Source organism: Arvicanthis niloticus, chromosome 23, assembly GCF_011762505.2.
Source record: "Arvicanthis niloticus isolate mArvNil1 chromosome 23, mArvNil1.pat.X, whole genome shotgun sequence".
Lineage (NCBI taxonomy): Eukaryota > Metazoa > Chordata > Mammalia > Rodentia > Muridae > Arvicanthis > Arvicanthis niloticus.
The window spans coordinates 32,015,603-32,035,302 of record NC_133430.1 but is presented as its reverse complement, the minus strand read 5'-3'; the positions used below and the strand labels follow the sequence as shown (position 1 = coordinate 32,035,302).

Here is a 19,700-nt window from a genome sequence, read left to right as displayed (position 1 = left end):
AAGAAAAGACAACATTATCCAAGATCTAGATTCAAAATTCACCTCAGAGAGCAGAGCCTGGGCTTTCTGTTCTGGCAGCAAACGCAGTCCAGCTGTTGCCTTCAGAACCACTGGGGTCCTGTTCCAGTGACTTCTGGGGATCGAGCCTTTGGCCACCTCTAAGAGTTCCTGAACAGTCTCAGCACCCTTTAAAAAAGAGAGCACAGTCAACCAATGGCATCCCACTTGGCAGCACTGGTCTATTCCTTCAAGAAAGAGGCAGGGAGCAACACAAATTATCTGGTAGAATGAGTGCTCCAACCCTCTGCTCGTCAGAAGCAAAATCTAGAGAAATGGGGCATTTTAAAAGAGGAGACCCCATTTCTTCTACAGAGCTGCCATGCTGAATGATTGTTATTTTATGTTTCTGCAAATTAGATTTAAGCCAGAAAGTTAGACAGACAACTCAAGTCACAGAACTTGCTTGCTAGCCATGACCTAATGTGGGTTGCACCACTTTCCTGGGTCTTGGGTTTCTAAGTAAGGTAGGGGTTGGCAGGTGCGTCTTATATTGCCACTAAACTGCTGTGTATGCTGGGTACAGTGCTCACAAAATGCCAGCCATGGCTGTTATACAATCTCTTGGACATAATGTAACAGGTTCTTTTTTCTTCTTCTTTCTTCCTCCTCCTCCTCTTTCTCTCCTTTTTTCTTCTACTTCCTCTTCTTCCTCTTCTTCCTCACCTTCCTCCTCCTCTCCCTCCTCCTCCTCCTTTTTGTTAAGAATACACTGTAGCTGTCTTCAGACATTCCAGAAGAGGATCCCATTACAGATGGCTGTGAGCCATCATGTGGTTTCTGGGAATTGAACTCAGGACCTCAGGAAGTCTTCTTAACTGCTGAGCCATCTCTCGAGCCTGGTTCTTTCTCTTTTTTCTTTTCTTTTCTCTTCTTTTCCTTTCTTCTTCTTCTTCTTCTTCTTCTTCTTCTTCTTCTTCTTCTTCTTCTTCTTCTTCTTCTTCTTCTTCTTCTTCTTCTTCTATCACTAATACCAACATGCATGGCACATGGCATATCATTAACCTATGGCTATTTAAAACTTTTATTTTAGATTGTTTTTGGAGCAGGAGAGATAGCTCAGTGTTTAAGAGCATTGATTGCTCTTGTAAGGACCCAGGTTTGATTCCAAGCACCCACATGGCAGCTCACAACTGTCTATAACTCCAGTCCTAGAGGTATCTGATCCTCTCTTCTGCCTACCACAGACACTGAATGCATGTGATGCACAGACAGATATACAGAAAAAAATCCATACACATAAAAACATGAAAAATATGTAAACCCAGTGTTTTCTTTTTTTTTTCTTTTTTTTTTTTTCTTTTTTTGGTTTTTTGAGACAGGGTTTCTCTGTATAGCCGGGGCTGTCCTGGAACTCACTCTAGACCAGGCTGGCCTCGAACTCAGAAATCCGCCTGCCTCTGCCTCCCAAGTGCTGGGATTAAAAGCGTGTGCCACCACCGCCCAGCCAGTGTTTTCTTAAGTGAAAACTTATTCTGTTAACAAGCTGCCCCTACCTTTTAAGACAAAGTCATTATGTAGCCAGAGCTAACCTTCAACTCTTGATCCCCCTGCTTCAGCCTCCAACATGCTGAGATGACAGGTGTGAGCCACCACACTCTTCCCCTTAGCAAGCACAATATAATCATCCTTCCTAAGTGTCAGATCATCTTCTGCTAATGTAACTGCTTTTCAACAGCTCAGTCCTTAGCACCTTGACCATTTCACCTGCTAAACTAGAAACTGTCTCAGTTCTTTAAGCTCACACTCTTCTGTTTGTTCATTTGTTTGTTTGAGACAAAGTCTCTCAGATGTCAAACCAAAACAAAGGCAAAACTATTTTACAGATTATCAGTCTGTAGCCAAAGCTGGGCTCTGACTCTTGGTAATAATCTTCTTGCCTCAGCCTCCCAAGTGCTGGGATGACAGGTATGAATCACCATCCCTGCCTATACTGGAAGCTAACAAGGCCCAGCAATTCTCTTGGCTCTGGTTCCCACTGAGCTGTGGTTATAAACATTCACGAAATGCCATGGCCAGGTTTTAACTAGGGTGCTGGGACCAGAGCTCAGGTCCTCAGACTTGCAGAGTAAGTCCTCTTTCTTACTCAGGGAGGCATCTGTGCAGCTCCAAAGATCTACTTTCTAGCCTTCTACCTACTCCTTGTGAGTCTGGGGTCTACAGTTATGGTTATTCAGAAGACTCACTGAGGGAAACATGATCTCATGTCCCATCAATGCTATTACTGAACACCCGGAGGTGTTTAACAACCGGGGTGTTGTAGACTTATCAAGATTCAAAACCCTAAACATCAAATTAAGCCAGGCCTGGTTCTGTTGGCTTAATTACAGCTATTCAAGAGGCCGAGGCAGAAGGTCACAATTATAAGACCTTATGCCACTGAGTGAGTTCAAAGCCAGCCATGCCTACTTAGTGAGATGCTATCTCAAATAAAAATGCAAAGGCTTCTTGGACAGAGCTCAGCCACAGAGCATTCCCCTGGTCTGCTCCCTCAGATGCATAAAATGGAAACAAACCCATCAAATTGTAAAACTCACCTGTTTGGGTTGATCCACAAAAGCAGAAAGTCCTGGCTTCACATAATCAAAAATTTCACCTTCCAGAAAGGGGAGCTGTCCTATTTTGTCCATGGAACAAAGATAGATAGACAGACAGACAAGAAGAGAAGAAGGAATGATGGAAGAAGAAGAGGGAGAAGAAGGAAGAAGAGGAGAAGGAAAAGGAGGAAGAAGAGGAAGATGAGGAGATGATTAGCAGACGGTATGCTGCTTCAGATGCTAATCTCGACATCTGTATATGATTTAATAGACTAAAACAGTCTCCATCCAGAGCTGTTCTATCCCTACGGTGGCCCCGTGCTCTGCGGAGGGCTCTGCAGCAGCATTAGGAAGGAGAACATGGGCTGTCACACAGCTCTAGAGGCCTTGTCACTGTCTCTGTTGGGACTCTAGCTCTTAAGTGTTCCCCCCACACACACACACACACATACACACTGTATTTTTTAAACTTTTAGTAAAAAATTTTGAGAAAGGGTTTCAATATATGGCCCAAACTGGCTTGAACTCCCTATACAACCTGAATTGCAGTCCTCCAGCCTGAGCTTCTTGGGCTCCCTAGATAATCTAGAAAAAGTTAGTCTTCAAAGACCCCTCAGTCCCCTTTCCAAGGATGGCAGTGCAAACTCATAAGGATGCCTCTCCCCAGAATCCCTGCCAGCATCCTCACTACTCTGGACCTTTGGGGTATTAACCTTTGGAGAAGATGAAGGACAAATTACAGCTACACTAGGACCCAAAACTCCCCGTTTCCTTTTCCAGACAATGCCTGCTGTCGTAGGGCAAGTGGGACCTTGTTACCAGACAGGCATAAGAATGGCAAGGCTGAATGAGTTAAAACCCAGGAATCTCAGAATTGAAAATGGCAGGAGTGGAGCCATTCCCTACCTGTCTCTGTCTGCTCGGGAACACGTAACCATAACACCCCACTGAGGACCAGGGGTACTGGGTCACATAGCATAAACACCCAGAGTTCTCCATGAGGTATCCAGATACCATTCGGTCAGTGAGCTTCCCTTCCTGGGCATTCTTTCCCGCAAGAGGTATTTAATCCCTGGTTCACCCCAAAGAAAGTGTATACATTCACATCCACCATCAAATAAGCCAGTATGAACAAGCCAGGATCATCTCTTCATTAAGGAAGCCCTTTGTCTTAAAGATCTGGGTCGGAACCTCCCAAGGAAGACCTTCTCTCTTCCAGCCCCTCCACACTCTGCACTTACTCCAAACCAGACCGGGTTCCACTGTCCCGGGATCTGCCTTTCCCCTCTCTGCTTTGCACACAGCCTTCTGGAGGGAAAGTCAGACCGGTGGACCCCTGGTTCTCAAGTCCCCCTCTCTGCACTATATGACAGCACTCGGGTACCCAGAGAGGAGACCTGAGAATACTGTGGACTCCACACTTCTGACTTTGCCTTCTCACCATGGTGTAGTGGCAGCACTCTTGAGCCACCTCAGGGGAGAAACAGGGCTTGGTATGACATCTTGTATTGTATACTCGTCTCAAATATCCTGTGTAACTGAGGATGACCTTTAACTCTTGATTCTTCTGCTTTCACCTCCCAAGTGCTTCCATGCCCGGTTTATGTGGTGTTATGGATCAAATCCAGGGCTTTGTGAATGTTAAGCAAATGTTCTACCAACTGAGCTAAGCCTCAGTCTGTCCAAAGAAGTCTCTCTTAATTCCACACTAAACTATGTGTTACATCTCTAACTACACCCAACAGCTGGAAGGGTCTCTAACCCACACGACACACGCAGCGTCTGTTTCTGGGAGAAGACACTAAGGTACAGACTCACGCAGACTGCAAAGGCTTCCATATGTACTTACCTGCTGTTTTCTGCACAAAAGTGTAAACATGAATCCGAGTTCCAGTGCTGCCTGCGTCAAACATAATTCCATAAAAGGTGCTGTCACTGACATTAATGGGGCACATGGAAGACAAGAAGATACCCTCAAACCAAGTCTGCTGTTCTCTGTAGAAGACAGTGCTGCCAACGCAGGCTATGATCAGCATGAAGATGGCCCCCCAGGAAGTGGCCATATTCTTCCCAAGATGTGGCCCTGAGGCTCTGTTGCTGAAGCAGTGCTTACACTCCTGTGGAGCCTTCAGGGACAAAGACACGCAGGTGTGTCAGCTGGCTTTTATGGTTAACCTATGTTAAACAAACAACCGCCAACAAAAACACTCCTTATGGAAACCCTACCCATCTCCAAGGTGTTCCTTCTGTATTTCTGATAACCAGTACAACAAGCCAAACCAGGGCTACACAAGCTCGGAGGCCCCTCTACTGAAGAGTATCTGATTCCAAGAGGAAACTGGGACTTAAAGTGCTTTTTCCCACACCTTGTTTTGAATTGTAGGGTCTCAAAGGTGTGTGCTGAGACAGGATCTATGTAGCCATAGCTGTCCTAGAACTCACTTTGTAGACCAAGCTGACCACAAACCTACAGAGACCCACCTTCTTCTGCCTCATAAGGACTGGGATTAATGGTGTGCACCACCACACCTGGCCCAAGCAACTATATTTTGAAATGTGCCCTCAGAAAAGATGAAACCAGTGATGTGTTAGGTAACCATCTGCTTTGAATTTGTGTATGGTGGAGGTTAGATTACACATGCTGCTGGGAACCTAGCATAAAGACATCAGACACAGTGGAGTGAGCACAGCTGTTCAGTCAGTCCTGAATTCCAGATTGGCACTGGTCCTTAGCTCTGAGCCTCCACAGCCTCCTCTGTAAAGTGAGAGCACAAGTATGTGTTCCGTTTTCTTTCCTATATGGTTTTCTGTTCTAAAATTATAGGGTATTGTTTAAAGATTTTATACAATATCTTCTAATCTTTTTCTAGAGTGACATGGGAAATGGGAGGAGACAATGAATTTGTTATTATCATTGTTATATTGTAATCAGTTATTATTATCATCATTTTAAAATGTACAAGAAGCTTTTTTTTTCAACATAATGCATCAAAGCCATTAAAGGAAGTTATGAATGTTCTTGAAATCTCTGATGAAAATCTCATTAGCTGGGCTAGAGAGATGGCTCAGAAGTTAAGAGTATGTCTTGCTTTTACAGAGAACCTGAGTTCAGTTCCCAGTACACACAGAGGGTAGTCTGTCACTGCCTACATTTCCAAACCCAGAGGCTCTGACACCCTTATACAAGTACTTACCCAACACACACAATTAAAATACAATAAATCTCGCTTTGAAAAAACACAAACATAAAGTAGTAGCGTTCAGTAGAATAGTGGAACCAAGTCTACCTGGTCACTTTAAACATGTTTTTTTTTTCCCTCTAGATAGACAGTGAATGGAAAACAAAGGACAGGGGTGTTTTGGTGGTTTGTAGCTGACCTAACCAGTAAAGAGAACTTGAGTTTAGCCTGAGCACTTCTGTCTGTGGCTGGTGGCCCCCAGTCATCAGCTGTCCTGTGTAGAGCAGGTCATTGAGCAGCGTCTGGTCTACACTGACTAGACACCCATAGAAAGCTTCACTCCACCTCTGCCCAGTATACCAACTGTGACACCCAGAAAAGGACTGGACATTTCCAGCTATCTCCAGCTTTAGGTCGTATGTTTTCCTGACAGCTATCCTCCAATGGTTAAGTCTTGCTCAGTCGGCTGTTATATGTTTATTCCAAAGAGTCTTCTGATCCCACTTTCATTTCTGCATTTTTTGTGTTAAGTCACAACTGCTGGTTAATTCACAAGACGAGACCAAAGCTATTTCCTAGGCCCTCTATGTTAGTAGATAACTTTACTAGAATACTTGGTATATTTGGAGTATACAGGTCCATGATTACTCTCCTTTCTTAACCATCTAGAATTTGTTTAATCAAAACACTCCTCTCCCCAGAAATGATACATTACATAAAGTAAAGCAAATGGAAGTTAATTGCACTTGTAACTTAAAAATATTGAAAAGAACTACAGTTCTACTAACATGCGACATTTGAGTATCTATTTGAACACCAAGGTTCAACTTCTATCCTATGGCCAAGAATGAATGCTATTATGTAGGGAAAGAAACAATGATTATTGTTAATCCTTCAGAATCCCAAACAAAGAAAGCTCCATCCCAAGCAACCAGCCACAGAAAGGGCAGCTTCCCGGCCAGATCTGTACTCACTCCTTAAAGCCCTCTCTTTGGCCGATTCTTCTTTTACAGCAAGTGAGCTGGTCACGTAGGTCAATTTAAAAAGCTGAAAACAGAAATGCTGTTTTAGATTTTCTTGCTTATTTTTTGAGATAAGGTTTTTCTTATGTAGTCTTAGTTGGGTTTGAACTCTAAAAGATCAACCTGCCTCTAAGTCCCAGTGCTGTAATGAACAGCAGGCACCAGCACACCAGGCTGTTTCAGAGTTTGTTTAACACTTGGTCCCTCTTCTCTTTGAATGGCCCAGGCGCCAGCTTTCTCAATCCGCTGCTCAACTCCTTCAGGGATTATTCAGATTTTCTATATTACTGTAGGTTCCATAAACCAGTCCAGCAAACATCTCATTATGTAAGCATCTGTTTTCTTCCAGAAGAGATTAAAAGGGGGTAACACATGCAGTATCTGCTTCCATGAAATGAGAAACTGCAGAGTCATATTTGTGCAAGTAGAAGGTCAAGTAAAGGGTTTACAAGAAAGCAAGCGGACACACAAGATTTTGCCCTCAGAACCTGCCTTCTAACAGCATTTGCAATCTCCTGCTGCTTTGGGTCTGGTTATGTTGAAAACAGCATTAGCAGGACTTACGATGTGAGCTTACAGGAGGCACTGCACTTCCTGTGACCTGCTTGCACAGTTTGCTCAGTCACTTTTAACAGTCGTAACTCACATGCCACTTTCTTAGTTAAATGCTCCCTGTCCTTCTCAGAAGATGTAACTCAGCTGGCCACATGCCTGTCCTTCACTGTTCCCCACAGTGCCTTTTCCCTTCCAACACTGGTCTACTTCTTTTTTTTTTTTTTTTTTTTTTTTGGTTTTTCGAGACAGGGTTTCTCTGTATAGCCCTGGCTGTCCTGGAACTCACTCTGTAGACCAGGCTGGCCTCAAACTCAGAAATCTGCCTGCCTCTGCCTCCCAAGTGCTGGGATTAAAGGCGTGCGCCACCACCGACCGGCAGGTCTACTTCTATCTCCATGTTCCTCCTTTCTCTACTTCCATCCCCATGTGAGCTACCCATTCACAGGGATTTTTGAGTTTTGCCCCTGATATATTCATTGCTAGAAGACTGATAATACACAGTAGGTACTGGATAAATACTCTGAAGAGACAAAATCAGACCTAACAGCTCAGGCTCTAGGTCGATTTAACACAGTATAGGAGCTTGACTTTTTTTTCCCCAAGGGATTAATCACCCCACACTGGAGAAAATGACTCCCTCCACGAGCCAAGGACAGACTGTCTTCCCAAATGTGTAGGTTACACAAAGGTTTCATTTTGTCCAAATGCGTCAAGTTTTATATGCTACTCAAAATAATGTAGACAGTTGTTTCCTTTTACAGACTGGAGAGAATAAAATAATATATTTAAATCCATTCTTTTCAAACTTTTCTCTTCAATAATCTCTTGTTCATTCTCTTCTTCCCCGACACAGCCCTTCAATTGCTTTAAATATTTGGTACCCGGGTCTTGCATTCCCACCTCCTGCTCCAGTCTTTTCAAAGTTGGTTTGGGTTTGTTTGTATTCTGCTAAGGTCTCTAACTCAGATCCTTCGGCCTTGACCTCGAGAGTGTGTCACATTTGTTTATAACCAAACACTAGTCGCTGTGCCTAGTCTTCTAGAGCCTCGGGTTTTGCTTATTCCCCAGTGCTCCGTGCCCTCTAGAATACGAGAGACTATAACGCAGGGGGCCCTGGGCTCCCTCAGGTACTCACCAGCGCCCGTCTGCCTGTTTGCTCCGAGTGCTTGCGCTCACTGTGGATTGCCTTTGCTCTTTGCTCCTTGTCGAGCCCTTCTGAATCAAGCCTGGCTTCACGAGTGAGTCACCCTGTGCTACTTTGTAACTGAGTAGATTTTTGCTAACTCATTCTCTTTATCTTTCACTCTTAACTTCACCTTTTTTTCTGCATACATGATTGGTTCATTTACTTTTATAATTGTTAAATTCTACCCAACAGAATTACTGTTCACTGGGCAGAGGTTTCTCTTTTTCCTCCCATAAGACAGGGTTTCTTTGTGTAATTCTGTCTGTCCTGGAACTTTGTAGACCAAGCTGGTCTTGAATTTTGAGATCCTCCTGGTTTTGCATCCCCAGTTCTGAGATTAAAGGTGTGCAGCACCAAAGCCCCACTGGGCAGAAGTCTCCTAAGAATTAAATTCTAGAGGGGCTTGGTAAGGCCTGTGATCTGAGTATATAGAGGCCTTCAATACAAGGACTACAAGTCTCAAATCACCCAGGGGTAACAGTCAGTTCAAGGCCAGCATGAGCAAGTAATGAGATTTTGTCTCAAAAAATTAAACAAACAAAAATATGTAAATAAAAAAAATTCCTTGAATTTTGTCTTTTTGAATATTTTGTTTTTTACTTATGTGTAAGTGCCCACCTTGTTGTGTCTGCCATGTGTTTGTGGGGACCCAAGAAGGCCAAAAGAGGGCACTGTATGTGATGGAACTAAAGTTCCAGATAGTCATGAGCCACCATCTGGGTGCTGGGATCCAAAGCAGGCTCTCTACAGAAGCAAAAAATACTCTTAAGCACTGAGCCGTCTCTCCAGTCCTTGGGGTTGTTTTAATATAACATAAGTGGTGTAAACGTTAACGACAGTTTCCATTCCCTCTAGAAATGGGTGGACTCTAGAAAGATGGGCATTGGTTTTCCGACTGTCTAATATGTCAGGCATCAGGCTAGTGCACAGATCTATAGAGGTCATCAGTTTTAGTGGGGAGACTTACTGGGAAAAATGGGTACACTATTGGCTACCATGTGTTGGGATAAGTTCTCTGGAGAAATGTGTGCAAGGAGCCAGGAGGGGTAAGAGCTGGTGGGTGTTAGAAGGGGAAGGATGGGATAGGAGATCAGGGGAGCTTTTCAAGGGAAGAGGGGCCAAGGTAGATCCTGAAGAGGTGACTCATGGGAAATGTATGCCTAGAAAGTATGGGTGTTTCAGAATAAAGAGGGCAAATGTGAGGACGTCGTTCTGGATACACTACCTCAGACTGTTAAAGGGACAGGCATGCTTTTCCTGTATGGTTCCATGGTGACACCCTAAAGTAATTATTAAAGTCTCTCTATTCTCCCTCTAAGCAAACAGCAATGTTGATTAACTTGGATAAAAGGACAATATTTGCAAACAATTGAAAACAACAGAGTAGGTAGGAGACCAGGCAAGTCCACCTAAAGTTCTGAAAACAGTAACAAGGAAACCAGCCTACGGCCAATTTATCTGAGGCCACAGCAAAGCTGTCTTTCACAAGGTTAAACATTAAGCAAGGGCAAGTTTAAAAATGCAACTAGGATAACAGTTTTGAATAATAGACTTAACAAGGCCACACTAGGCAAAAGGGAGATGGAGTTAAGGTACATGTGGGAGAGCTCAGCAGTAAACAAAGCTGGGGTGGGACATAACGAATGCCAAGGTTAGACCTCGGAATACTTGTCAGCCAAAGCATGTGGGCACTGATAACACGCACAGACACCCTCGACACGGGTGAATGTGTCTCAAATGGGCTAAGGGAGCATGCAATGGAGACAGGGCAAAGCCCCAAGGTCTCACTGAGATTCCATCTCTGTGAGCTCCTGGTCAGCCTGGTCTATTTAGGAAGTTCCAGAGTTACACAAACAGAAACAAAAAGCCAGTAAAAAAAAAATGAAGAAAATTAGTAAAAAATGTAATACTGGCTTTTAAAATCCGTCAAAGTTTTCTGCTTTATGTTAATAGTCTCATCATATTACTTAAGGAAAAAAATCCAATTTTAAAAACTACATGTCATACAAAATTCTGCTCACTTCTATTAGCAAAATTAAATTAAAAATTTCAAACAAAAGTCAGGTACATTTCTGAAAGAATAAAATATATGTTAGTTGTTATTTCTACTAGTAAATAACTGAACAATCTACTGAAACTGGATACTCAGAAGAAAAATATAAACAGAAAAGGAACTTACTTTACAGTACATACACAAACATGTTTCTAACCATACAGTGGCAGATTAATAGTGTATTGAAGACGTATTTGGTAAAAAGGGTTAAGACTGACAACCAACACAGCTTTGAAAAAAAGCACAAAAACACCTAATCACATGTCATTTGAAGTATCAATAAAAAGGCTTAATGAAAATCAATTTTTATCAAAGTATCAGCAAGGAGTTATTTTTAAATCTGTGTAAATGGAAACAGAGCGAGAGCAAACAGTCAGACTTTACCAGTGCGGTGATTCGTCTCACACTGGGGGTCAGGGAATGCCTTCTGCCTCAAGGGCTCAGCCCAAACCGTACCACACTAGTCAGAGCCCGCCACCATCAGAGGGGTAGTGAGCCATAGGTTCTTTATGATCTCTCCTTCTTTATAAATTCCTCCAATCCTCAAATCAAATCCTCTAACTCCCAGTAAAGGCTTAGAATTGATGTGCTGGTAGGTACGACAAACGTAAGGCTCTCTCTTAGGCTCAGATTCCTTCCTTCTGTATTTTATTCCCATCAGAACAGCGTCAGACACAGACTACCAGTGCCCATAAGGCTTATTCTGTACAATGGAACTGTGTGGGCTTTATATCAAAATGAATCTGGCAGTACAAGCCTTCATTCTCCATTGTTTAAGCTTGACTGCGTAAGCTACAATAATCCCTTCCAAAGACAGCTGTTGCTACTGCTCCCCTCCCTCAGAATCACAAGGTCTTAGGCGCGCATGAAGAATCAGTCTTTTAGATAAGAATACGTCATTAATTGGAGAGGGGTTTATACTGCCCCAATAAACAAACAGTGAAATACTAGGTGATAAGCTATCTCTACCTCATAAACTCATATTTACTGTGGGAAGCATTTACAGCAGTCCATTTATCCATGGTTTTGCCTAACAAAATTTTCAATTATTCCCAGATAATTGCCGTTGAAAAATACTTAACTGGAAAATTCTAAAGATGAACAATTCATAAATTTCAAATATCTTCTTATCAAAGCCTAGTTTTCTTTACCCTATTTTATCATTTATTATTGTGAATATCTCACTGTCCCTCACATATAAATTAAACTTTCTCACAAGTAAGAGCACAGAGGAAGACATCATATACAGGGCTCAGTACCTTTCTTTGGAGACAGGGTCCACTATGTAACCCTACACAACCCTAAACAGATCAGTCTCCGAGTCTGACATATACTAAAATTTGGCTGTGGGGACATCTGCCCCTCAGTGCACATGTCCATGTGTATGCACACACCTAAGTGTGCATGCAGGTGGAAGTCAGAGGGGAAGGAAGTCTTTTCACTCTATAGAGACAGGGTCTTTTGCTGACTGCAAAGCTCACTGTTTGAGCTAGAATGACTGGCAGCAAGGCCCTGTGATCTGCCTGTCTCTACTCCACAGCGCCTGAGGTCAGAGGCATGTACTTCCATGTCTGGCTTCTTGTGTGGATGCTGGGAATCCAAACTCAGATTCTCATGCTTGAACAACAAGTACCAAGTCGATACCCTATGTACCAGAGTCATATCTCTCCAGCACCTCAACGGAGGCTTTCTTACACTTTGTTAACTATAAACACTTCTGATATCCCTTAGAACCTAGGATGTAGTAGGATTTCTCATATGTTTTCCTTTAAACACACACACACGGGGGGGGGGGAGAATGAGGGAAAAGGAGAGGGAGAGGGAGAGGGAGAGGGAGAGGGAGAGGGAGAGGGAGAGGGAGAGGGAGAGGGAGAGGGAGAGGGAGAGGGAGAGGGAGAGGGAGAGGGAGAGGGAGAAGCTGGAGATATATAACTCAGCATTTAAAAACCTTTGCAGTTCTTGCAGGGGAACCAAGTTTGAGTTGGCTTCTCAGAGGCTCACAATTGCCTATAACTCCAATTCTAAAGAATCTGACATCCCTAGCCTCCTCAGGCACCTGTACTCATGTGTACACACCCACAGAGAGACAGACAGACAGACACACACACACACAAACATAATCAAAAATTAAATTGCATATACCCCAAGACAGTAATCGAAACCAGAGCTGCTGTGATGTGGCTCTTTGTGAGCACCCCTCAGCTTCCTCCACATCTTTACAAAGACAGTGGACAGATCCTCTGACTAATCTCCCATTTTTCAGTGGTACCACAACTTTCCTCATAAGGAACTCCAACTGTTTAAGTTTTTAACTTTATTCTCTCTTGCTGTCTATATTCAGCAGTCTTACCAAATCTTCATTTATGACATCCTTCCCCTCTTCCTCCTTCCTCCTAGGTCTGAGGATAACTAAATTCTGGTCCTTACTACTTCCGACTTGAGCTGTTGTGGTCCCTAAACTGGTCTGTCAGCCACCACTGAGGCTGTTCTGAAACCCAGGCCTACCATCTTCCTAAGACACTCCTCCCACCACTCTTCTGCTCAGAGAACTTGCACAGCAGGGGCTCACACTTCTCTAACCCTAACACAACACTGACACTGACACTGACGCTAACCTAACACTGACACTAACCTAACACTGACACTGACACTGACACTGACACTAACCTAACACTGACACTGACACTGACACTAACCCTAACACTGATACTGACACTAATACTGACACTGACACTAATACTGACACTAACACTAATACTGACACTGACACTAACCTAACACTGACACTGACACTAACCCTAACACTGACACTAATACTGACACTAACACTGACACTGACACTAACACTAAGACTGACACTGAGCGACCTCACACACACTTAATGAGCTTCTTATTGAAGAAATACCTAAAAATGGTCATCACTTCCTCCCTGTCTACAACAGAAGTCACAAACTCACACACACCTACAGAGAACATAAAGGAGATGGAAGGAGTAAAAGTCTATGTAGAACAAAAGGGCGTGACAGGACTGTGGCAAGCTGGAGAGTACACATGCTCACAAAAGGGCTAGGCTGGGGTTCTGTGTGTTTCTGTTTGTTTGTTTACTATTCCCACTGTTTGGAGCAGTACTGGACCACAAGTCCATGCTTGTAGCCCGTGTGATTCTCAAGACAAGTTCTTCCATGACCTGGCTCACTTTAGAGCAAGGCTGCCAAGTCTGGCCACCAGAGTTCAATCCCCACATATGGTAGAATGAGAACAGACTCCTAAGCAATCCTTTAATTCCACAGCCACATCACGGCACACAGATTCCCACACTCACCCCTACTAAATAAACGCATGTAATCTCTTAAAGGATAAGTTGAAAGCACAGATTTATAAAACTTGCTGGCTTTTTTAATGGTGACAACTTATTCCCATTAAAATCTAAAAATATCGCTATTCCCCTTACAAACCAACTCAATAATAAAAGCTTAAGCAAACACACCTATGGACCAACATTAGCCCTCAAGTCATAAACTGTTAACTCTAATATGCAGGGTAAGAGAGAAACTTCTGACATTCTAAGTCCTTTTTATTTCCTTTTTTGTTAATTTTTAATTTTATTTAATTATTTGAGAAAGGATCCCTTTACATAGACCAGGCTGGGCTTGAACTCATATTTACCCCCCACCTCTACCTCCTAAGCACGTAGATCATAGGTATGTGCCACTGTGGGCATCTCAAGACCTTGTCTCAAACACACATCCTTTAGTTATGACTTTAAAATTAGCTTTATTTATTTATTTGTGGAGTGTGTGTGCATGTGTGTGTGTGCGTGCGTGCGTGTGTGTGTGTGTGTGTGTGTATGTACACCTTTATGGTAGGGACTCTTTTATTCCCAAGTACCCCTTAGTCTAATAGGGAGCTTGGAATGTACTTTGTATTCAGTCAACACTTGAGGGTTTTTTGTGGTTTTTGACACAATGCTCATGGATCCTTCCTGTTCAGCCCCCACAGTGCAAGCATTGCGCGTAGGAGCCATGTGTCAGGCAACAGTTCTCAAACAGATGAGTACTTGAAGGATCTGTGACATCAGAGTACAAAAAAAATTTGGGTTTCTCTCTCCTCCCTCAGCCCCCTCTCTCTGTATGTCTCTCTGTCTCTCCTTCTCTCTCCACCCCTCTCTTTTTTTGAATACATGGTCTCACTATGTGGCTCTGGCTAACCTGAACTCTCTATGTAGACCAGGCTGGACTTGAACTCACAAAGATCCACCTTCCTCTTCCTCTCTAAAGTTGAGATTAAAGATATACACTATCATACCTATCCAGGATCACTTTTCTTAAAGAAATGGCTTTTAGTTTATGCTAATGGCTATGTTGGAATAAATAATTACTAAAAATATGGTATTTTGCAAAGAACTAACAGTCCATTAGTAATAACTATCTATGAGAATAAAATAGTTTTGAGAGAAGTTCTTATATAGCTTAGGCTAACATTTATCCCTATAGCTAAGGATGGCCCCAAACTTCTGATATTCCTGCTTCTACTTTCTAGTCTGGGAATTACAGGCATGCATCAGTCACTACATCCAGTACATGTAGGGCTGGAGATCAAGCCCAGGGATTAAAGCATGATAGGCAAGTAATTACCTACTAAGCTTCATCTCCAGCCCTAATACATTTTATATACAAATAAAACAGTGAATTCCAATGGATCAGTAAGATTAAGTCCCTACCTCTAGAATTCTGGATAGTGCTCCTGCAGAGGTGTGAACTAATCACATCACAAAATAATTTTCATTTAATAGAATTCTGTATGTACACAGACCCAAGCTGCATTCCCAGAGCCCACAATAGAAGGAAAGAACCAATTCCATGTGACTAAAAGGTAGGACAAAGTATCTCATTTCTATAACATTTAGAAACACTGTTCAGCCCCTCAGATATAGTTTGTATTGTAATAATCTAATCGCAGGATTCTAAAGGCTGCATGAAAACAAAACTAACAACTTCTCAGTATAAAACTTTCTAAGTATAACCCAGTAAAATCACAGATAACTAATGATTAAAGAGTTATGAAAACACCTGGAGAAAGGATTACAAATGCTATTAATTTTGATGCAAAATAATCCTGAACTGACACCTGACAGTAATACAATCATTTAAAGAAATAAAATATGTATCTTTTGGCAAAAAGGTGGACAAATTGAGGAATGACATAAAACAAATAATTTGTACCAGAAGCAGAAGCATCTGAAGTACAAATTCAGCTTTAAACTAGCTGAGGTGGTACCTGTGTCTGGATAATACTCTACTTACCAGGGTCATAATGATCACCTCTGCTTAAAGATTCAGCCAAAGTACTCTTCATTTCTGTGTCAACCAAGAACTGTGAGAATTGAACATAGAAAGTTAACAAGTCCCAGTCGACAAAACACTAAATAGCTTATATCTTAAAAGCATTTAACATTCCCGACAATGAGACAAAGCAAATTCATAAAACAAAGTACTTTTCTGAAACTTAATAGTAAAGCTACCCACCAGCAATTCCAGAGGGAAAAGATAACAGATAAGCTCCTGAACAGGAACTTCCTACCGTATACTGTGTACTATCAGTTGCTTGTCCATAGCTGACTGAATAACAACATCCAGTTCTTTGGTAGAGAACGTGGAGGTTCAAAACGTGTAGTTTCTAGAACTACTTCTACCAAAATGAAGTATCTTGGCCTTTCTCCAATGATTACTGTCATGGTGCTGGCAAGATGGCCCCATGAATAAGAGTACTTGCTATGCAAACCTGACAACCTGAGTTTAATTCCCAGAACCCAGAAAGGAGAAAACCGACTTCATACACACAACATATTCATACACACACTTACCTGCCCACACACACATCATATTTATACATACCTACACACATACACACACACTCATGTAGAGAGCAAATTTACAAGATATATATATTCATGGCTGACCATCTGGTACTGAATAAACCAATGGGGAAGACTATTTCTCTCACCCTGAGGATTCCTTAGTTGCCTATAGTTCTTTGTCTAGTGTTGGGTTGGGGCCCTGTGAGATTTCTCTCTGCCATGTTAGCAAGTCTACTGGTGTCATTTTGATCAAGTCTTGTCTAGATAGCCCTGAAATCATATACATATATATATATATATAACATAATATGGACTGAGCAGGTTATATTTATTTATTTGGTACTATATATTTTTTAAGTTATATATAATAAAAAAAATATATGTACCAACATTTAAAGAAAAAGAAGCCATGAATCAGAAAGAGAGGGAGGGACAAAGGAAGAGAGGGAGACAGAGAGAAAAGGCAAGCAAGTGCTATGGAGATACAGAGACTGGTTGCAGCTGAATGGAACAAAGAGAAAAGGGGACTGGATGTTATTATATTTTAATTTTTTAAAAAAGTAGTTTTTGAGTAGGGTTGTGAAATATCAATAAATTTAGGTAGACCTTGAAAAATTGATATATGTTTACATCCTAAGTTTTAATCCTGGTCTACAGAGAGAGTTCCAGGATAGCCAGGGCTACACACAGAGAAACACTACCTCAAAGAAACCCAAACCAACAAACAAACAAAAATAACAACAATAAAAAATAGTTGAAATGATATAATTTTATTGTTTGTTATTTTTATTTTATTTATTTTATTTTTTTATTTTTCGAGACAGGGTTTCTCCGTATAGCCCTGGCTGTCCTGGAACTCACTCTGTAGACCAGGCTGGCCTCGAACTCAGAAATCCACCTACCTCTGCCTCCCAAGTGCTGGGATTAAAGGTGTGCGCAACCACTGCCCGGCTAATTTTATTGTAATATCAAAAACCAGATTATTTATGTTTGATAAAAATACAATAAATTATAAAGTACTTTAAAGCACTGTGCATAGCTAATGTGGTGGTGCACACCTTTAACCCCAGCACTTGGGAGGCAGAGGCAGGCAGATGAGTTCAAGGTTAGCCTGGACTACACCTTCAGTACTAGACACTGACTCAAAAATAAACAATTAAAAAATAAATCAATAAATAACAACAACAGCAATAACAAAACCCTCCACCTGGCTATGGTGGTTCATGCCTTTAATTCCAGCACTTGGGAGGCAGAGGCAGGCTGATTTCCAGGACAGCCTGGTCTACAGAGCAAGTTTCAAGAACAGCCAAGGCTACATGGAGGAACCTCGTTTTGAAATAAAATAAAATAAAATAAAATAAATCTCTATGCATATATTAAGAAGCAACCTTGCCAGGCTCCATGTCTTTAATTTCAGCACTCAGAGCAAAGGAAAGCAGATCTTTGAGAGTTCTAGCCCAGGCAAATACATATAGTGAGGCTCTATCTCAAAGACGGGGTGAGGGTCTGGAGAGATGGATCCCAGGTTAAGAGCACTGGATGCTCATCCAGAGGACCCGGGTTTGATTCTCAGCATCCACATGTTGGCTCACAACCATCTCTAATTCAAGTTCCAATGACCTCTTCTGGTCTCCAGAGGCACTGCATGCACTTAGCACATGAGTTAATGTATGCAGGCAGAAAACACACACACACACACACACACACACACACACGTATATGTGTGTGTGTGAAAAAATAAAATAACAACAAAGAAACTCTTGTTAAAAGTTAAATTTTTATGTTTATCTGTAGGACTATGTTCAAATGGTAAATTTGGGACTGGCTTTTATTTACAACCAATTTTTGTAAAAAAGAAAAAAGTCTAACTATATACCTATGACAGAAAATGCCCTACTCTCTTTCTGCTTGTTAGTAATAGGTGCTTTATAGATTGCTTCTCAGAGGTAATGTACATTTCCTCAGATAATGTACATTATCTGAGAAGGCACATTATATAGAGGTGATTCTACTCATGAGTCCATAGCATGTCACACATAGAGGGGAAAACGCATCAGAAATATAGTCAAAATAAGCCATAGCCGTGCTAGCAGAAAGTTTAGTTTCCAAGGTCTCTTATCAAATCTACTTGCTTACTCTAGCCGCAAAATTTACAAACCACATAAACCACGCCCCCTGGGGGGAATGAGGTGGGGAGAGAATTAGAGGTCAAAGACTTCACCTTATAGTTAAGGGCTTAGTAATTAAGGGCTTCCTAGAGAGCGGGAAGGGGGAGTTCTAACAATGATGTTTCAAATAAATGTTAAATGTAATTTGAAACGGAGGATAAAGCCGAACAGAGCTTCACTCCCAAACCTCCTATTGACATGGCAGCCACAATACCTGTCTTCCGTAATGACTCACTCACTCAGTGAATGAAGGCATAATCACAGGGTTCCTCCTCTGAACAAACTAGAATACTGGAGTACTCCTCGGGAACCTGGGTGCGAGGCAAGCGCTTGCAACTTTATGCAACTTGCAGCAATGGGACTTTAGTCACTAGAGGATGTGGGCGATGGTAACTAACAGGTACCGGGCAGGCGATCGGCTGGAGCCAAGCACCTGCCACCGCAGACACAGGGACAGTATCCCCGCCACACCGCTCCAGGCAGGGGAGTCGGAGTCTGAGCACCCCAGCCCTGACCCGCGGAGGCTGACAGCCTCACCCAAGCCACCGCCCTCGGAAAGTCAACTGCCTCCCTGAAAGCGTTTGGCCTGGGATGTCCCCGGGTGCGCCGTCCTCCAGGGAGCACGCGAGACAGAAGCGAGGATGGAGGGGAGGTAAGCATGAGGCGGGCAGCGCGGGCGCCGCCGAGACAGAAGCGGGGACGCGGGCAGGACCGCCACGGTGGCCGCGCCAGAGGCTTGGAGGATCCGCCGGCCCGACTGGAAGCGCTTCAAGCCCCACAGGCGCCACTCGGATGCGCGCGGGGCTGTCGGAGAGCCGCCGGCAATGGAGCCTCAAGCAGCGCGAGGCAAGTCTCTGGAGGCTTAAGACGCCGCAGCCCCGCGCCCGACAGCCTCCCGCCCCTCCCGAGCTCCCGGCCGCCCGCCCGGCTCCAACCCGGGGAGCGCCGCCGAGGCTCGTGCACACTCACCGCGCGCGCGCCGCCCTGGCGCGGACGCCCGCCGCCTCGGAGCGCTCTCCGCCCCGCCCCTCGCCGCGGTCACGTCACGCGCGTGCGCCCTCCGCGTGCCCTCAACGGCGCGGAGGA

The 19,700-nt window shown here is 43.1% G+C and overlaps 1 protein-coding gene across 6 annotated transcripts in view; it reads right to left on the bottom strand.

Annotated features, from left to right (window-relative positions):
• Entpd5 (ectonucleoside triphosphate diphosphohydrolase 5 (inactive)) overlaps positions 1–19,659 on the bottom strand; it is a 33,561-nt gene extending 13,902 nt beyond the window's left edge. The window contains exons 1-7 of one of the 6 annotated variants that reach the window (XM_076921687.1): positions 18,854–19,586; positions 15,893–15,962; positions 6,923–7,137; positions 6,748–6,820; positions 4,444–4,720; positions 2,595–2,674; positions 43–186 (exon numbers count right to left, since the gene is read on the bottom strand). In XM_076921687.1, coding sequence (XP_076777802.1) covers positions 43–186; positions 2,595–2,674; positions 4,444–4,657 — 438 coding nt within the window. In that variant the 5' untranslated portion in view covers positions 4,658–4,720; positions 6,748–6,820; positions 6,923–7,137; positions 15,893–15,962; positions 18,854–19,586. Of the gene's footprint in view, positions 1–42; positions 187–2,594; positions 2,675–4,443; positions 4,721–6,747; positions 6,821–6,922; positions 7,138–8,485; positions 11,254–15,892; positions 15,963–18,828 lie in introns of those variants that run through there. The other 5 variants (XM_076921683.1, XM_076921684.1, XM_076921685.1 and 2 more) reach the window with 5 other exon arrangements.
• Between the last annotated feature and the right edge of the window lie 41 nt (positions 19,660–19,700).